Source organism: Hesperophylax consimilis, chromosome 16, assembly GCF_061612785.1.
Source record: "Hesperophylax consimilis isolate HC1 chromosome 16, BYU_Hcon_1.0, whole genome shotgun sequence".
NCBI lineage: Eukaryota > Metazoa > Arthropoda > Insecta > Trichoptera > Limnephilidae > Hesperophylax > Hesperophylax consimilis.
The window spans coordinates 22,597,928-22,615,700 of NC_142851.1; the positions used below are offsets into that span (position 1 = coordinate 22,597,928).

At 30.4% G+C, this 17,773-nt stretch overlaps 1 protein-coding gene across 1 annotated transcript in view; it reads right to left on the reverse strand.

The window, feature by feature from the left end:
* side-IV (sidestep IV transmembrane protein) overlaps positions 1 to 17,773 on the reverse strand; it is a 919,468-nt gene that overhangs the window by 785,151 nt on the left and 116,544 nt on the right. Inside the window, exon 2 of the mRNA XM_089641040.1 lies at positions 16,131 to 16,375. Within this exon, the coding sequence (XP_089497166.1) occupies positions 16,131 to 16,275 (145 nt within the window). The 5' untranslated portion in view covers positions 16,276 to 16,375. The remainder of the gene's footprint in view (positions 1 to 16,130; positions 16,376 to 17,773) is intronic.

Sequence of the window (17,773 nt, forward strand, 5' to 3'; positions counted from 1 at the left end):
CGCTGAATTTCTGAATGTATTTATGAAAAGGATTTCGCATTAAACATGAGAAAACTTTCCGACTCAGTTTTTCTGTCCACTCTCAGCTAAAAAGAAAAGTTTTAAATATAGGATAAGGTAATTAATGTTTCGGCTGTATTTCTCTAAAGCCAAGGGCCACTACAGCCTCTTGTTACCCTTGTCTCTATTACTGAAGGACGAAGCGGATAATTCTATTTCACTGCAATGGAGAACTCTTCTGTACCCAAATTATTTTTTAAGAACACTTTGTAGTTTAGTATTATTTTACTCATTACATATTTGTGTCATGCTTCGTAAAACAATTATTTTGCTCATGACTGGTTAATAATACCAAGGGTATTAAAGCAGGTCAAAAGTTATCAAGAAGGTGAATAAATAATCTGAAATAATGTACAATGATGCTGTAGGATGTGTCACCGTAATTGGGCAGAGAAAGGAGTTCGATCGAGGAGTTATAGGGAGACTTGTAATTATGAAGAATTGCGATGCTCCGATCAACACATAGTAAATAATGCAAGTAAATAATTGCGCTTAAGAGGTTTGATTATTATTTTGTATGTTATGTCTAGTTTGGGTCCGCACTATTCATGTTCAATGATGGATAATCACAAGTCACTTTACAAACATGAATTAATGCACACACAATCGGCGTTCCCTTGTTGAAAATAATTACGTTTAAAGGCGGTATATATTAGCGGATTAATATTAGCAGGTACTCGGTAGGTACTTGTAAATAAGTCGTATTAGACAGCGTTTCTCAATTACGGTGGTTAACTCTATTCACTTGTGGAGGCGACGAAGTTGATCGATGACTTGGGGTATTTAACTGCATTCTGTTGAACAAAAATCAAGCGTTGATTTAACATATACTATTAAAATTCTGTTCTGATTTGCGAAAGCATAACAATGCAATTATTGTGACGTAACTACAAAAATGACGAACGTTATGACTTAAAAGATAATTTTAAATTGTTTGTTTGGCAAAAAAAAATATGGGCCTTTTGAAGCCCTAGTCAAGGAATAATATTTACAGTCATGGTTATTGCCTAGATCTAGTTCATAATTAAATAAAATGTTGTGTAATTACCACTTATAATGAGTCGATATAATTTAATAAATCAAAAGATTAAATACTTTGTACATTAGTCATAAGAAAGATTAAATTTTTCCAAAAAATGTTTTCCCACAGTCACATGAAGTACAAATACATATAAAAATAGAACTCAATTCACTCATTTACAGACAGACATAGTAAGATTCTAAAATAATAAAACATATTGTGTTCAATCATGCAAGAGCATTATTTTACGAAATTCCCCACTTTAATTTACGGGCTTATCCGAGATAACATTTTCTAACTCAAACAAAAAGGAAAACCGCGATTGAAACCATTTATTGTAGGGTGAAAAAGAGGCACAAAATTGCTGACTCATTTACTCGAACTGAAAATCTTTTCAATTAACTTCACTTTTCAACACAAAGAGAGATTTTGGATTTTATAATGCTGAATCCATAAAGGGCTAATTTAGGAATCCTTTAATAATGTTATGATTTTGTGAATCTAAAAGGTATTTTTTCAACATTATGCTATGTACATAATACTTTGAGTAATTTCTTGATTTGAATGAATGAGTCCATCCGCCGAAGTTAACAGGCAGGTAAGTACCATGTACTTAGGAATAAAGGTTTTTTTTTAGAGAATATTTTTGACACTTCCATTTTTTCGTTGCAAACCATTTTTTACCTGTTGAAACTATTGATTTAAACATTCTAAAAGTTGTCGAAACGTCAAATTTATGAATAAAAATTTTCAAACCAAATTAATAAAAAATATTTTAAAAATCTGTTGGGGACAACAACTATCAAAATTATGTAAATTTTTTCTCATTATTAGGTAGTATTTTTGTTTACATATTTTACACGATTTTCACAGATTCTGAAGTTTACAATAATTGTGCTCATTATTATATTATTTCTTAATCTATGCTAGTATTTGTGTTTTATAAATGATTGGTAATATGAAAAAAACTTCAATTGCAGTGATAACAAAATATAGAAAGAAAAAATAGAAGTTAAAATGTTTAAGCCGAGGAATAAAACGTATGCAGATACATGAATAACAGTTTTTTAAATTACAAAAGTACATTAATAATTAAATAAGTGTGTTATAAACACAATTTATATAAAATACTTCAAAATAAATCTAACGTGCAAAGTTATATGTTATCGGTTAATTAGAAAAACGGTAGTTTATAATAGTTTACAATTTAGCAAAACAATAAAAAATAGTTTATCCATATAGGAGAATATTTGAAAACACAAAAACAAGTAACAAAATAAAATAGACAAATTTCAATATCAGTAGAGAATAAACTCGGAATACCGCAAGAATCAGTCCTTGAACCCATATTGTTCATAACCATATTCATAGCACGATATTTTGAAAATTAAAAGTCTAACTATTTGCCGATGATTCACTTGTATACATAATTTGAGATAACTATGAAGAATTAATAAATATTTTAAATAATAAACCAAATAATGTTTGTATCTAGATGTCTAAAAATATTTATTTTTAGGAAAAAGACAAAATGTATGACGATTGGACATAAGAACACATGCAGTAAAATCAAAATTAAAAAACGCTGTTGAAATTGTTGAAAATGTTACTGATATGAGATATGAAGGAGTTATATGTATTAGATTCTAAACTAATAACATAGAAAATAAGAAAGAAAAATTTCAGTTTTGTAAAGAATTCGTCAAAAAAATTTACAATAACTTTATTATTGCTCCAAATTTCAACTATTGCTAAACGATTATTTTCTTGTGTAACGACAGAGAACAAAATAAGTTTAAAATTCTTGAAAATAGAGCGATGAGAATAATTCTTCGGGGAAAGAGATTTTCAAAAGTAAAAAAAAATCTAAAGGAACTAAATTGGCTTAAGTAGAAACCTGCACCAATTGGTAAATTCAAGCTGGATCATGGAAGCCATATTAATCATAAGAAAATGTAATAAATAACAAAAATAATTTATGTGTGTAAGTAATACGCGTAATAAATTAGTCATTTGTAAATTTGGATGCACAGATGGCTACAATAAAATTAATAAAAAAATAAAAGAGTATATATGAACAAGTATGGAACACATCTTAGCTAAAATTTCGTGCTCATTCTCATAAGCATTTAGCAAATTCAATACAATTCTTAACAATGTAGTTATTTTATAAAATGCTTGGTTGTTTTTATTTTTTATATTCCAATGAATAAGATTCAAGTTTTTTTTCGTTAGAACCCACATTTTAGACTATTTTAACCTCATTTGTTATTTAAATTATAAGCCATGGGTAGAAAAGTAGCATAAGCATTTACATATATATTTATAGCCTACCACGATAAACGTTCTATTATTTTTCCAGTCACTAGATTAGCGGCGATTAAACAAGAGATTAAAATTACTTATTTAAAATTTCCATTTTATCTATCGAATAAAGCACAGAGGTACCGTATTTAATGTCAACTCCGTTTCCAGGATCGTCTAAGTCGAGTAATTCCAATTCCAGGGACTTGTAAGGTCTGTGGTATCACTGTTGGAAGGTGAGCGTAGCAGTTTCATCTCAGTTGCTAAGCAGTAGTTAAGTCTTAAGCGTCGATTAACTATATGCTAATCCGGAAAACTTCGATAAAATAGGAGTTGAAAAGGTTAAGTCATCACAGTTAAGGTGAATTTGCTGAGGGTGCATTAATACTAAAACTTGAAATGCCTGCTTAGCTCATTTAAGTAAATTGGAAGAGTTTTATCTTGTTGGTTTCGGATAGGTGGACTAATTGACTAAATGAATAAGGTATCTGTAGTAATTAAAAAATCACGATGCTCATACAGCAAACAGAAATAATTGAATACGCACGCTGTTCATACAAAGTACGTTTGGTAAACCTCAAAACAAGTGTTGCTAATTCTAGAATGTTGTTTTTCTGCTCTAAATATATTAAAAATAACATGTAAATTACATACCTTACAAATTGCAATTGTGATATTTATTAAATTTGGCCGGCTTTTTTTTTCACTGTTAGCACGAAATCAATGTATTGTATACTATTTGTACCTGAAATTGCGTGAGAGAGAGCTTCTTAACTTCTTATGCGCTATTTATACACACAATGGTTGGTCGCTTAGTAACGCTTTGCCACTTTCCCGAGAAATGATGTTTTCTCTAATGTAAGCGAATACGTAGGTACTTAAATAATTTAAAAAAAAAACTGAAGAGACATACAAAATTTAAGCGTATGCCACTATTTTTGACAGATAAATAAATTCAATTAGATACAATAATGTCATTATGGTTCCAACCAGTAGGTACTAATAATATCTTTGAGCGCGAAAATTTGAGTATAACAGAAAGGGTTCCATACAATGAGGCTTTAGAATTTAACACCCCGCCTTGAGCCGATTTACGGTGCTTGAGCTTCTCCCAGTAATAAAATTATTAAACTGAAATTCTTAGACAAAACTTTATCATGGGACCCCATGGAATGGCTCGCTGGGTCTCCCAGGGCTAATAAAAGAGACGCACTTCATCTGAACACGTAATTAAAGCTGTAAAATCGAATATACGTCTGTGAGATTGAAGGTTATGACACTACATTAACTGTATTAAAATAATTTTGCATACTTTAAGCGAGTCTCACAAAAACCTCCAACATCTTTATTCAGAGATATCTAAATAGATGCTTGGAATAACTAATATGGACCATTAAAAAAATGAGCCGTGAGTAAAGCGTTTAGTAAAACTTAATGCGCTGTGATATCAAAAGAAAGCTTCGTTGTTCTCTGCATTGTTTCCGCAAACGTTTTCTGTAAGCTTGTTTCCGTTTTTACACTACATTTTTTTGGATCAAGGAGGTAGATACTTACCAACCATAGGCACGATCGTCCCCACTATTGACCCGATGTCAGTTATTAATTTTTCAACATTTTTGAAAGATTTATGTTGTAAATTGACAAAAATCTCAATAGAAACTCTACGATGTTTTAAGATCAACCTAATTCAGTGTTCTAAATTCCTTTATTGAGGTATTTAGCCAATTTAAAAAAGTGGAGAAAAAGTACACGAAATTTCCGATAAAACAGCATTGCTATATTTAATCTTTGATTGAATAACATATTTCACAATACTTCAAGGGTCATAACTAACATCAGTTATAATTATTATTTTAATATACTTGTTAACGTCTGAGATGAATAGTAATAATATTACTTGTTAGACATTATTCAGACATCATCACTTTAGTTTGTGATCGCGTCAGCACCATTGCGCCGGCTACTAGCGGGGCCTCTGTTGGGGAATTGAATTAAACTCAAACGCTGTTAACTCGAGAGCAAACATTTATCGCGAAACATTATTTCGTCAAACGAATTATTTGAAAATTAACGGTGTCTAAATTGATAAGGATTTTACGACGATATTGTATAAATTTTCATTTAAATATTAGTACTTGTTATTAACTTCCAAATAGACCTTATTTATATAAGTTAAACTACAGGATCATGTTCTTGTGAAAACTCCTATTCATTTACAATATTAAGAAGAAACAAAACACTAAATCTTAAAACGTGAGTACTGCGCGAGAGTCCCGACTACCCAAATCTAGTGGGTCTATATTTAAATTATGAGAGGGAAGGAAGTGAGAGGGTAAGGTCTAAAGGAGATGGGGTAGTGGATGTTTCCGAGGCACTTGGCTCTTTAGATCTGATTAATAAACATTTACATGGGTAAAGCCATGTAAAGTAATGTTTCGATTCTGAATGGTGATCTTTCACCTGGCACTTAATTGCCAAAATATACTAGACGTTATTACAAGTGAAATAACAAACTTAAAAAATATATATTATTGCGCACCTACGCCAAGTTTTAAAATTAGGCTTGTTCACAATGAACGTGAATTTATTCAGATTTGTCAGAATTCAATCGCGTTAACGTCTTCTAATTCCCAAAATAAGTTGTAAAAGTCTGTGTTCTTTTCATCCAGACCGAAAATATTTTGCATTTCTATCAGCGTCTTGAGATGGACTTACTAAGATAAAAAGTAACAGCCATAAGTGGGGCAAATGGTCAATTACTTATGTAAAACAAAACTTATGAAAATTTAAACCGCTATGAATTCAATTCACGCCAGGAAAAAGTCTCAGACAAAACTTTACATTTAATTAAGCAAGACTAGTTGTGTTTTAGCGAGCGCTCCTTTGTACCGAGCTTGAAGTTGAGGTTTAAATTGTTTACGACAAAACTTAGTTCAGAAATCGTAAATGAATGCAAAGAATACGAAACTTGTTGTTTATTGCCCTGTGCACCACCTCCCGTTGGCGCCACTGGTTTTCTTGAAATTTGGGTCTATGTGTGCTGGGATGCCGACAAACCGAAACTAGCAACAATTCCGGGCTAACTAACAAAGTTTGGGCATTCGGACTTTTGGTGTTAACTTATTCCTGTTCCATGAAGCTGCTTTAAATTCTTGCAAAATAATAGTTGCGACGTGGATTTTCTACTATTGCGGATTATAACGAAGAGTAGTGTATTTTAATTACATTTTTAAGAGTTCCGCTGAGTTCTGATGAATAATGTTTGGAAGATTTGAATAGCGCCATTTATGTGATAAAATCACCTCAAAATGATGCTAGCCAACCTCCAATAAAAGAGGACATGATAACAAAGAAAATGATAAACTTTGTATGTATTTGCAGCAGTTTCGAAATCTTTTATTTATTGTTATCGAGTTTAATTTGTAGAATTCCATTTTAATTTTAATTTTTATATATTCAATAATATTGTTATTGGGTTTATAAAAACAGTTTATTTTTAAACAAGTTCTGCTGTGTAATTATTATTACGCGTGACAGTTGTTTTGCCCTCTGAAGATTTAGAAGGTTTAGACAGTTTGATAATGCCTAATACTAACAGCTGTCACGCGTAATAATAATTACACAGCAGAACTTGTTTAACCCAATAACGATATTATTGGATATATAAAAAAAAAAATCGATATCTTTTATTCGAGTCATTTTGAACAATTGACAAATAATATAGAACCGACAAATTCTCCCCGGTCAATTTAAAAAAAATATATATGTATATAAATATAAAAATATATGTATATTTTAAAATATATTTCAACATTTAAGGAGAAATAATGATGCGGACAATAATTAACAACACAATGTAAGACATTGCTTGCATCCTTACTGTTTCTCGCGGATCAATACCTTTTTAATATTTGAAGCCCGTGATGGAAATGACATTCACTGAATTATAAATGATAGGTACGTTATATAGACTTCTATTTAGACAAAAAAAGATACAAAAGTCGTTGATGTACGGAGCAATGAAGATATTTGAAGAAGTACCAAAAGAAAAGTGTATGTTTATACATTTTTATACATTATTGTATTACGTATTTAAAGATAAAGACATAGGAAAAGGTATGTATCTAGTATCTATGTAATTTAAAACAAAATAAGTTATTATAATAGATTTTCTACACAATAATCAACTAAACTTGTTCACCTCTCTGCAAGGATGTGAAAATTTTCACCCTTTTATTAAAACATCTAAGTATATTCATTTTCATAACTCTCTTGCGTATTTATGATAAGATGCGTGAATAGTTCTACTAGCCGACACGAATTAATATTCTTCTATATTAGCTATCAAATTTAAGTCAATGTTGTCATGTCATAAAATGCCTATTTATCGAAATCAATACCAAAAGCTTCTTTTGTTACGCATAAAGTTTTTCACTGAAATCACATTAAACAAGACAAGTGAAAGTGTTTCTTTGTTTAAGCAGGAAAAGCAGTAATTTAATCCGGTAAAAGATTTGGGATTTTGATACTGTGTAAGGCAGCGTTCACAAACGATACTTCCGAAAAAGTATAGGAAGTACCTAACTGACTGGAGTGGTCATTCTCTCGAATGGAGTGTAAACATGGCTTGACTTTGATAGATCGTTTCTAATTAGGGTCTTCTAAACTTAGTCCAAGTAAAACTCCCACATCGGGAATAACTAGATTTCTTGCTAGTCTAAGACACTTAACCAAAAATCTATCAAAATAACCTACTCAAAATGCAGCCACGATACAAATGCTTCAACACTTTCTTCAAAGTTTCCCTAGTTTTCTATAGCTTAAGTGGAGTTCTTGTCGAGTGGGGTGGGAATAATAAAGGTGGATATTTCACTGTGAGAATATTTTAAACGCCAACAGATGTCAGCAGTTTAATCTGAATTAAAATCTTCTTCTTTTCCCGTTTTTCTAGACGTAAGTAATGAACTTTGTGGCGAAAAATGTACCAAAAAGTTTATCTCCGAGCTAAAAGAAAATTCATCTTTTATATTTTGATGAGACTTGGGTAGATGGCAACCTAGTTGGGGCTAAGATAATTAATATAAAAAAAACATTTCGGTCTTTATAATACTTAGTTGACCTGGCGTCAATCATAAATTGTGAGAACTAATTTTCACTGCAATTCAATTAAATATTCTCGTAGAGTGGTGTATATAGTGTGATGTAACTTATTTCCACTTATTTACTTTTAACCGGACCAATTTCACCTTGCAACATGCATTTTTGACTAGTATTTCCTGATTTTCACAATTGTTTTACATTATTGAAAAATTTATTGACTTCCATCGTGAGCTATGGAGCTTTTAGACATAAATTAATTGTCGAAAAACTAGACGAGACGCTCAGAGCCAAATTTCTAAGCTGTACTTTAATCTGTTTTTTATTGGTATTTTTCTCTTACTTACTTATTTTTCTTACTCGATGAGTTGATTGGATGGAAAGAATTAACAATACATAAGTGGAAGGTAATACAATTTTGCATACATAAACGAAAATTATAAATCTCGCACACATGTACGGTACAAAAATAAAAATGTTCGTATTACTTACCTAAAATGGGCGTTCACACAATGAAATTCCTAAATTAATACATTATTACTACTGTCGGAATGGTTTGAATAGAGGCAGATGGTATGTTTAAAATTGTGCTGATAATAAGAAAATATTATTTCACAACTGTGTTATGAAAAATTCAATTGAAATAATACGATTGTCATAAATTGTTAACGAAAAATAAATAGAGGTCCAATAATAAAAAAATTAAATCTTCGAATCCTGTGTTGTCACACAGGCGGCCCTAATGCTAAGTAAACACTTTGAAAGTGAAAGGTTTCAAGGGATGGATTTCGCAACGCGTGCTGGATGCTGCGTGTTTGGCGGTTTGGTCCTCTGCTGACGATTCGTAATTATTATTTCCGTAGAGGATTCAGAAACTATAACACATCTATAATGCTTTCAAAAACACGAGATTAATAAAAAAAAAATTGTGTGGCCATCACATTATAATATTATTAGTGTAGGCACCGGATTACTCTTACTGTAACCTAAGATTAGGAATGTTGGAATTGTGTGAAAAAAAAGCTTTTAGAGTTCTTTCGATAAACTGTTTTGGCATGTTGACCGCTTAATTTTATTTCCAATAAAATATTTCCAGATCTAACATATTATATTTGATCAAATAAATACATTTTTGCATAAGTTGGTGACCGTTTGTTATTAAATACATTGTTGCTTTTACAGTGTTACTAGTCACTACGTTCATTCCTATTATGGTAAACATTGATTTTATTTAAATAATATATAAAACAGTAACAGGTGTAAAAGCAAAGACAGGTACAATCTGTAAGGATACTAACCATGTATTTTTAAATGGTAAAACTGTATCAATTTTGAACCAACCGTCGTTCGTAGACAAGGTCAATGGAAAATAAAGCCAATTATATATGGTACCTTAAATTGTTTTTCAAATATTTTAAGCCTTGGAATAAAACATCTAAGATATAAATTACCATACATTGTCAAAATTACTCGATTTCCAGGGGGTGGTCCTCAATTAATATTGGAAACACCGTACAAGAATGCAAACGCCAACAAATTATAATTCTGTAGCTAACAATCAATAATAAATTAATGAATTATGAAGGAAGGTTAAAAGACGGTATATTAATTCCAAGCTTTGAACGAACTGCGTTAAAACCAATCGAGCGTTTGGTGCGAGCCAATTGGTGTCATATATGTACATTTATCATGTTTTTTTAATTACTACCATTTCTCAAAATATTAATGAGGAAGCATATGAAACTGCTCACTGCAGTTAACCAATTTCAGCGTTTATCCAGCTTTTGTAGGTTCCATAAATTTGGGTCATTATAGCAAGTAATCGCTCAAAACCTGTTTGCTAACTTGGCATTATATGCCAAAAATTGCTCGAGTGGATATATCAATTTAGTTTATATGTAACAAAATATGATGATGACAGGTCCCAACGAAAAAATACGACTTTTTGCATTGAATTAATGGATTTAATAATAATTTTTTATGATTGTGAACTATTTGGAAAAAATCATTTTCAAATAATGTAATAAAATAAAAAAAGGAGTGTAACACACCCTTGGTAATAATTTCGACGTTGATTATTTGGAGACTTTGGGTTCACCAAGAGAAGGCTCGTCCATAGAAATATAAAAGGGTTTTCCGATGGATATTGAAGCTGAAATGGGAAAATGTACGCGGGAAGCATTTAATAATTTGCCGAATAAGCAAGAAGTCGCTATCGAAAAAGGAATATAATATATGAGTGCTTTTGATAGATTATTTGATTTATCTAGAGAAAAGCGCTATCTAGAAAAAGGTGTTACGATTATTTATAAGTATACATTTTTACGTTAAAAATAAAAACCGAATGTATTAAAGTTCATCGAAATTTTATAAAACAAATAAGTTTTTGTTCGTATTATACAAATAAGAAATGATATAAGAAATCAGGGTCACCCAAGAAAGACATTTAGTGAAGTGAATTAAACAATGTAATCGTGTCATGTCAAGAGTCACAACGTAAGAGTGTGTTGTTATAAGACGATATATGAATCGGAATGTTTTTGTGGCGGTATATCCTCTCCGCTTAAAAAGCATAATGATTAGTTTGTTAGCTTTCGTAAAGCGTAAACTCTCACAATTGCTAATTTAAATATAATATTATGATATTCCATACATAACTTGTTTTATTTTTGTAAAGACAGTTTTTTTAAGTTCATCATAAATGTGTGCATAACTAAGTACGTACATAACAAGAAGGATCTATAACATTTATGTGATGACATTCATTTAAATAACTCCATTTAATAACTTTTATTCAAAATAGTACACAAAAACTGAAAATTTGTTAAATATTACGATCCAATCAAAAAATGCAAAATTATTTGTGTCAGAAACATTAAAAACTGAACTAGGTATATTTTTTATCTTCCCTCGTTGTACTATATGTTGAGAACGAAGTAATTTTAGATATTTAATATAGTATTGTTTTTCTGCAATCATGGAGATATTTTTAAACAAATATCTAAGAATTTATTAGAAAATATATGCAATTACGTTAATATTCATAAAATGTTTAATTTTCATAATGCGTATTTTTTCCAGGAATAGTTGGCTCAATTTTGGGACACATTAAAGATTTAGTTTGGTGGAAGCAATTTTAGAACGACTGACAGCTTTTTTAATTCAAAAAATATCGAACAGGTGTTTTGTGTTTGTAAATTAAAAAAAAAAACTGATTTCGATGGAGCAGTATTTAAATAACTAAAATCATATTTCAAAACTAAAGGCATAACTTTTAGCATAACCTTATTATTTTATAAAAAAATACAAACATTACCTGGTTACGAAGTTAATTAAGGTTAGCAAAAAATCAGAAAATATTTTAAGTTTCCCTATTACCATTACAAGATTTTTTAAAAATCTCGTTCAAGTGATCATATAGTGAACTTCAACTCGCGAGGGTAAAGAAACCTCCCATAATAAAATCAATTTTCAGTAATAATTGCCAATGACGGCATATTACAAAACCTACAAATTCAAAATTATAAATACTTATCATGGTTTTGGCTTTGCGTACTTAATTAAACACGTTTCCAGTTAGGGACGTTTTTAAAATAAGTTTGGTAAGCAGCCAAAAATTTGTTAACAATATGCTCTTTTTGGTATTTATGTATTTAATGAAATTAATAAGGAAGATGTTTTTTCGAGCGTTAGATTAGCCGAGTTAGATTTAGATTAGCCGAGTTAGCTGAGTTAGAGTTAGATTAGCCGAGTTCATAGATATAATTTTGGTTATAATTATGGAAAAATATTTTTTTTTTTGACTTGTTGTTTTACGGGTAAATCTTTTTGCATTTTATACTCAATCTTAATCTAGGGTTTTTAATAGTCTTGCGATATGCAACATAAAAGTATAAATTATATTTTGCTTACGTGATAGAGATTGAAGTTTGATTTAGTTTGAAATGTGTTCGCAAAAAAAAAATTAACATGTAATTCGAGGGCCTAATGTCAAACAACGTTATCTACAAAAAAACATGAATATTAATTTTCATTGATAACGTTGTTTGACTTTGAAAGCCCTCATTAAAATGTTTTTGTTGTTGTAGAAAACGTAGTCTTAGAACTCTTTGACACTAAACCCTTTGAATTAACATGTAGGTAAGCTAAATGATTGGCTATCAAGTTCATAAAGTATTATAATTTTTATTCTACGGTTACTTGGGATAAATACGGAGTTACATAGATATATTATTATTATCAACCCGGCGTGAGTCAGGTCGGGTATATCATACGTTGCCATGCAAATCCCGTCGTTACAGTAGCTGGAGGTATGGAAGTGGGGGACGAGGTGCAGTGTTGAGTTTAGTCAGTATTGCTAACTCAGCTCCTTTAGAGCTATATTTAGCTCTAAATTGAGGCCGTCAGCTCCAAAAAAGTGGTTTAGCTTCTTAGCTCTTTTTTCAGATAGTCTAGCTCATTTTTACTAGCACAAAAAAGGCAGAAAAATTCGTAGTCGGTTTTATATTTTATAGTATGATTAAAGTTATAGTTATTTAAAGTGTTCTTTGGTTTATTCTTAGATTTAGTTATTTTTCCATTTTTTATAATTAGAATATACTATAGTTACGTTAATTAACCAAAGAAGTTGTAATTTTGTTAGAATTTTATAGAAAAAATATTAAACTACCAAAACTGTTGACACTTCTTTATTTCAGTAAAAAAGCGATTTTCAATCTTAAACATGGTATTTTATTTACTCATCTTGTTGAATGGATATTATTATTAATATCAAAAGAAAACAAAAATACTTAATACACAATTATATTATCAAAATTTCAGCATCAAAGTTTCGTGTATCTCCTACCCGCTTCATGGCTGGTGTAAAAATTTCTCACCTCCTTCACGCCGGAGTAAGGAACAGTTTATGAAAATCATTTTTAAAAAGTGAATGCTGGATAGGTATATTGAAAGAGACCAGGGAACAAAACCCCTTTCAATCATGTGAGAAAAGGGAGCCTTTATCAAAGATTAATACTGTTAACTATTTAAGTTGACTTATTAGGTTCTGATTATTTATAACAATATGTATTACGACGTTCAAACACAATTAAAAATTAAAAAAGAGTCATTGTCATTATGTCTTCCTTCACGATTGGGGTAATAAATTAATATAAAACTTTTTATTATACCTGTCTTTCAAAATATTAAAAATGTTATGATAAGACAAATACTGTAAATGGATAGTAAACTTTAATCGAAGTCCAATTTCAAAAAAATTTAAATGATACTTTATGAGATGCTGTTTATTTATTTGATCATCATTTCTGTGAAACACAATCGGGGATTCATGCATGAGTCATAAGAATTGAAAATGCTTTGAATACAATTACATCGACCGCTTTTTTATAATGCCTTTAGAGACACCTTTAACTTCAAGTGGTTATTAGAATCATGATAATCATTTTTTACACTGATTCACAGAAGTATGAACCATTTAAACGGAATAGTGATTGTAAAACTTGCTATAACTGTATACAACTACGACTGTTAATCTTTAAAAAAACGGCGGATGATCTGTATTATTTATTTATGCCCTAATGGGCTTTTACAAAAGTAGTTAACAAGTGATACAGTTATGTAACATAGTTTACAATAATAAATGATTTTAGATTAAATTGAGGTAAATTCAAATTAATAGTGTGGATTACGGAAAGCTAAATATGTATTAAGGAACATAGAAATATAAAAACAAAAGTTTATTCACTACGGAGTTGTGAATTCATACATCTCAGTAAATTGATTAAAAAGAGTTCGTTTTATAACTAATATGGTATTATGATAATTTGATTATTTATTCTTGTTTTAAACTATCTTATCTTGAACTATCCAACTTTTTTTCAAAGTAATGAACTCGTACATGGATCTAATATGGAGGGTAGCGTATTGCACGCCGCAATAAATATATAATGATTTTATTATTCAATAAGATTTAATAAATTTAATGACAGATACAATCAGCTTCAAACCAAATTCGAAAAAGCTCCGTTATTATGAGCTTGTTATGTAATGTTAGCACAAGGCTATTAGTTAACAGCAAATGTGGATAGGTGTTGTTATTCCGACGTTCGATACGTTGCACAATATTCCCTATGGTATCTGTCCGTATCAGAGCTGACGTGTGTTAGTTTTTCAGGCTTTTTGCCCACTTCCGTTTGTCAGTATGTCAGTTCTATTTTCCGAATTGACAAGGAATACAGCCGACCAACTGCGAAATATTTAAATGAATTTAAACTGGACTAATTCAAAATATTGGCAAAGCTTTCAGAATCAGAAGTTAATGTCCATGATAAGCAGGCAATTTTAAAAATATACTATTAAGTTTCTCCTAGATCATGGTGATAACTCCATTACACTAACTTATAAATGTGACAAAATAGGTTTAAGTTTCAATTAACGATTTTCAGTACTATTGTGCAGTATTTCATAGTGGTTTCGCGAACGAAATACTGAATAACGTAATGATAATAATGTATGGATCATTTATATAGCACCGTTTTCCAGCGAAAATCATCTCAATAGCGCTTTACAGTACAACTTATATAATACAAAATATATACCCATCACTTAGACGTATTACTTGTATTTTCTTGTAGTTAAGATTTATTACTAGTGGCTTACAACTAATGGTAATAACTAGCTACTTAGATCGAGTAGGTTTTCCTAAGTCCGTAGTTTTACCTACGGACTTACGACCAATGTACTTATATACATATACAAAGTGGTAGGACATAAAAAAAATTAAGTCGAAGAAATCACTAAATATAAACTTAAAGCGCACAGTTTACACCTGCACTATGCAAGTGGGTTTCCTTATAAGGTGTCGGGCATGTCAAGGCACCTCCAAAAATATTGGATGGGCTTTTCCAATAATGACAGCAATGGAAGTATTGTTTTACAATTCTTAAAAAATCAATCAGAACATGGAAGACAAATGTATCCAATTAAAATTGACTCCAGAAAAAGTTTCATATTATTTATTTTACACGCATACAACGTCTGTATGTCGTTTACCGCTATATTTATCACGATGTTATTTCAACCGTATTCGCTCCATTGTCAATTTTGTTTGATATTCCGAAGTTTTTTAAAAGCTTTGTGGGTACCTGATTATTTTCATGATGATTCGTTTTTAGGGTATTTCGCCAAACGGAGGCATCGTATTATATTATAATTATGTTAAAACAAAACATTAAAGCATTACATTACTGATTGTTAAAATCTATTAATTAGATTTTGAGAGCCAAATAAATCCTCTCCAAGAAAATCTCACAAAAACATTTATTACATTTTACGACGGTTTTCCATCTTCGTTCCTTCTTGCGACATGACCATTTTTATTCGCACTTAGTGCCTTCAGCCACTAATATATTATTCTGTTAATTCTAGTAGGTCATGAGAGAAATTCTAGATATATTTGTAACAAGAATCCAAGTCGTTATCAAAATAAAGACATGATAAGAGGTGCCTTTGATTGACTGACAGGAAAGGCAGTCTTTAGTGTCTACTTCTCAGAACGCAACTGAAGCTTAAGCTGAGAGGTAAAAGCTTCGTTGAAAAAATGCAGTTAAAATTATCAAGAATTGTATAATAACTACAAGTGACTTACTTGGTTTATCAAGGTCGCTGATGAAGTCCTCAGCATCAACGTATCCCTTAGTGCTGACGACTCCAACGAAGAAGAGCAGCAGGAGGAAGGGCGGAGATGACAAGACTCCCATTGCCGCACTGGAATACTTTATTCTCACTATCATTGTTGTTTATTTTTATTATTTTTCACTGCAACTTTAACTTCGATTTTTACTCGTACAACACTTGCGACATTTTTGAACCTTGGTTTTTATTTTTGATTATCTGAATTCGGAACAGAAGCAGAAGATTATTAGATATTTTTTTCAATGGCTTGGAGCATGCTTGGAGCACAAATATTGCTGTCTCAATTTTGGTGAAAATAAAATAAAAAGTTGACTCTACTCTGGAGAAACATTATTTTTAATATTTTAATCGGTATATGGTATCTCTTACTTTCAACATTCTAAGGATTTTACATATTTTAATACAAAATGAAAATTTGTGACAGGTTCATCTTCTGATCTTCAATTATCTAAAATTAATGGCTACAATATCTATCTTGGAAGTCATCGATATGTTTTTTCATTTATATTCGCTCAGTATCTACTTAAGATCATGATTCACTTGATCGTGTCGAGTATCCATTGGACATCCTAGACTTCTTTCGTCGACTTCCACACTCTACTCATCAATCTGCTTTACATATCTCAACAAATAGTACCATGTGAGTTATTTTCTTGCGAATATTATAAATTTATAAGTGTTCACAGAAAAATAATCATTAAAAAAAATTATTGAATAAATATATTCTTCCAATTTGATATTTGGATAATCTAATTTTTGGTTTTAAATTTATTGAATAAGCATCTTCATTTATGATGTTATTATTATTCAAAACCACATTTTTCAAACCACAATAAATAAAATTACTGATAAACTTGATTTGAAAGTAAGATTTTATTTTCTTAGCCCCGGCAAGGTGGAGAAAACATTGTATCTGGACGAGGAAACAGGGGGAAATTGAATCAATTAAGTTATAATTTATTCGATTTTCGGAAGTAACTGGTGCAGATTTAAATTTGAATTGTTAATTGAATGAAGGATGACTACGCTACTAAGCAATCTTCATTTCTGCTGGAATGCGCATTTAAATCTTCGTTTAATGGTAAATACATTCGAACAAAAATACAATAAAGAAAAACGGAAATCAATAGTGGACCACTGTTATTTTATTTAAGAATTGGATTTTATTGGAAAAATATACTCAACCTGAAAATGTAAAGGTAGAACGACTTAAAAACGTATTCATTTTACGTAAAAATCCAAAGAAATTAAAGGGGATCTCAGCAAATATTATGAAATTGTGAAACAATCGTTATAATATTGATTTAAGAGAAGATTTCAAATTAGATGTATAAAACACCTATTTTATCCACTACCCGCATACAAATTATTGAGAATATTTTTTTTTTAAATAAAGGTTAAAGATGGAACAAATTATTCATACCTAGCAAATACAAACATTCAATATGTTATGGTTTCTTTTGTATTTAAATAACTAGGCAACCATAATGGTGGTCCTTTTTTGTATTTTGATATTAATTAAACGCAGAATACAAAATTTATTATTAGTTAGTTATTACTAAATATTCTGTTTTATGCAGATAATTTGGTAAAAAA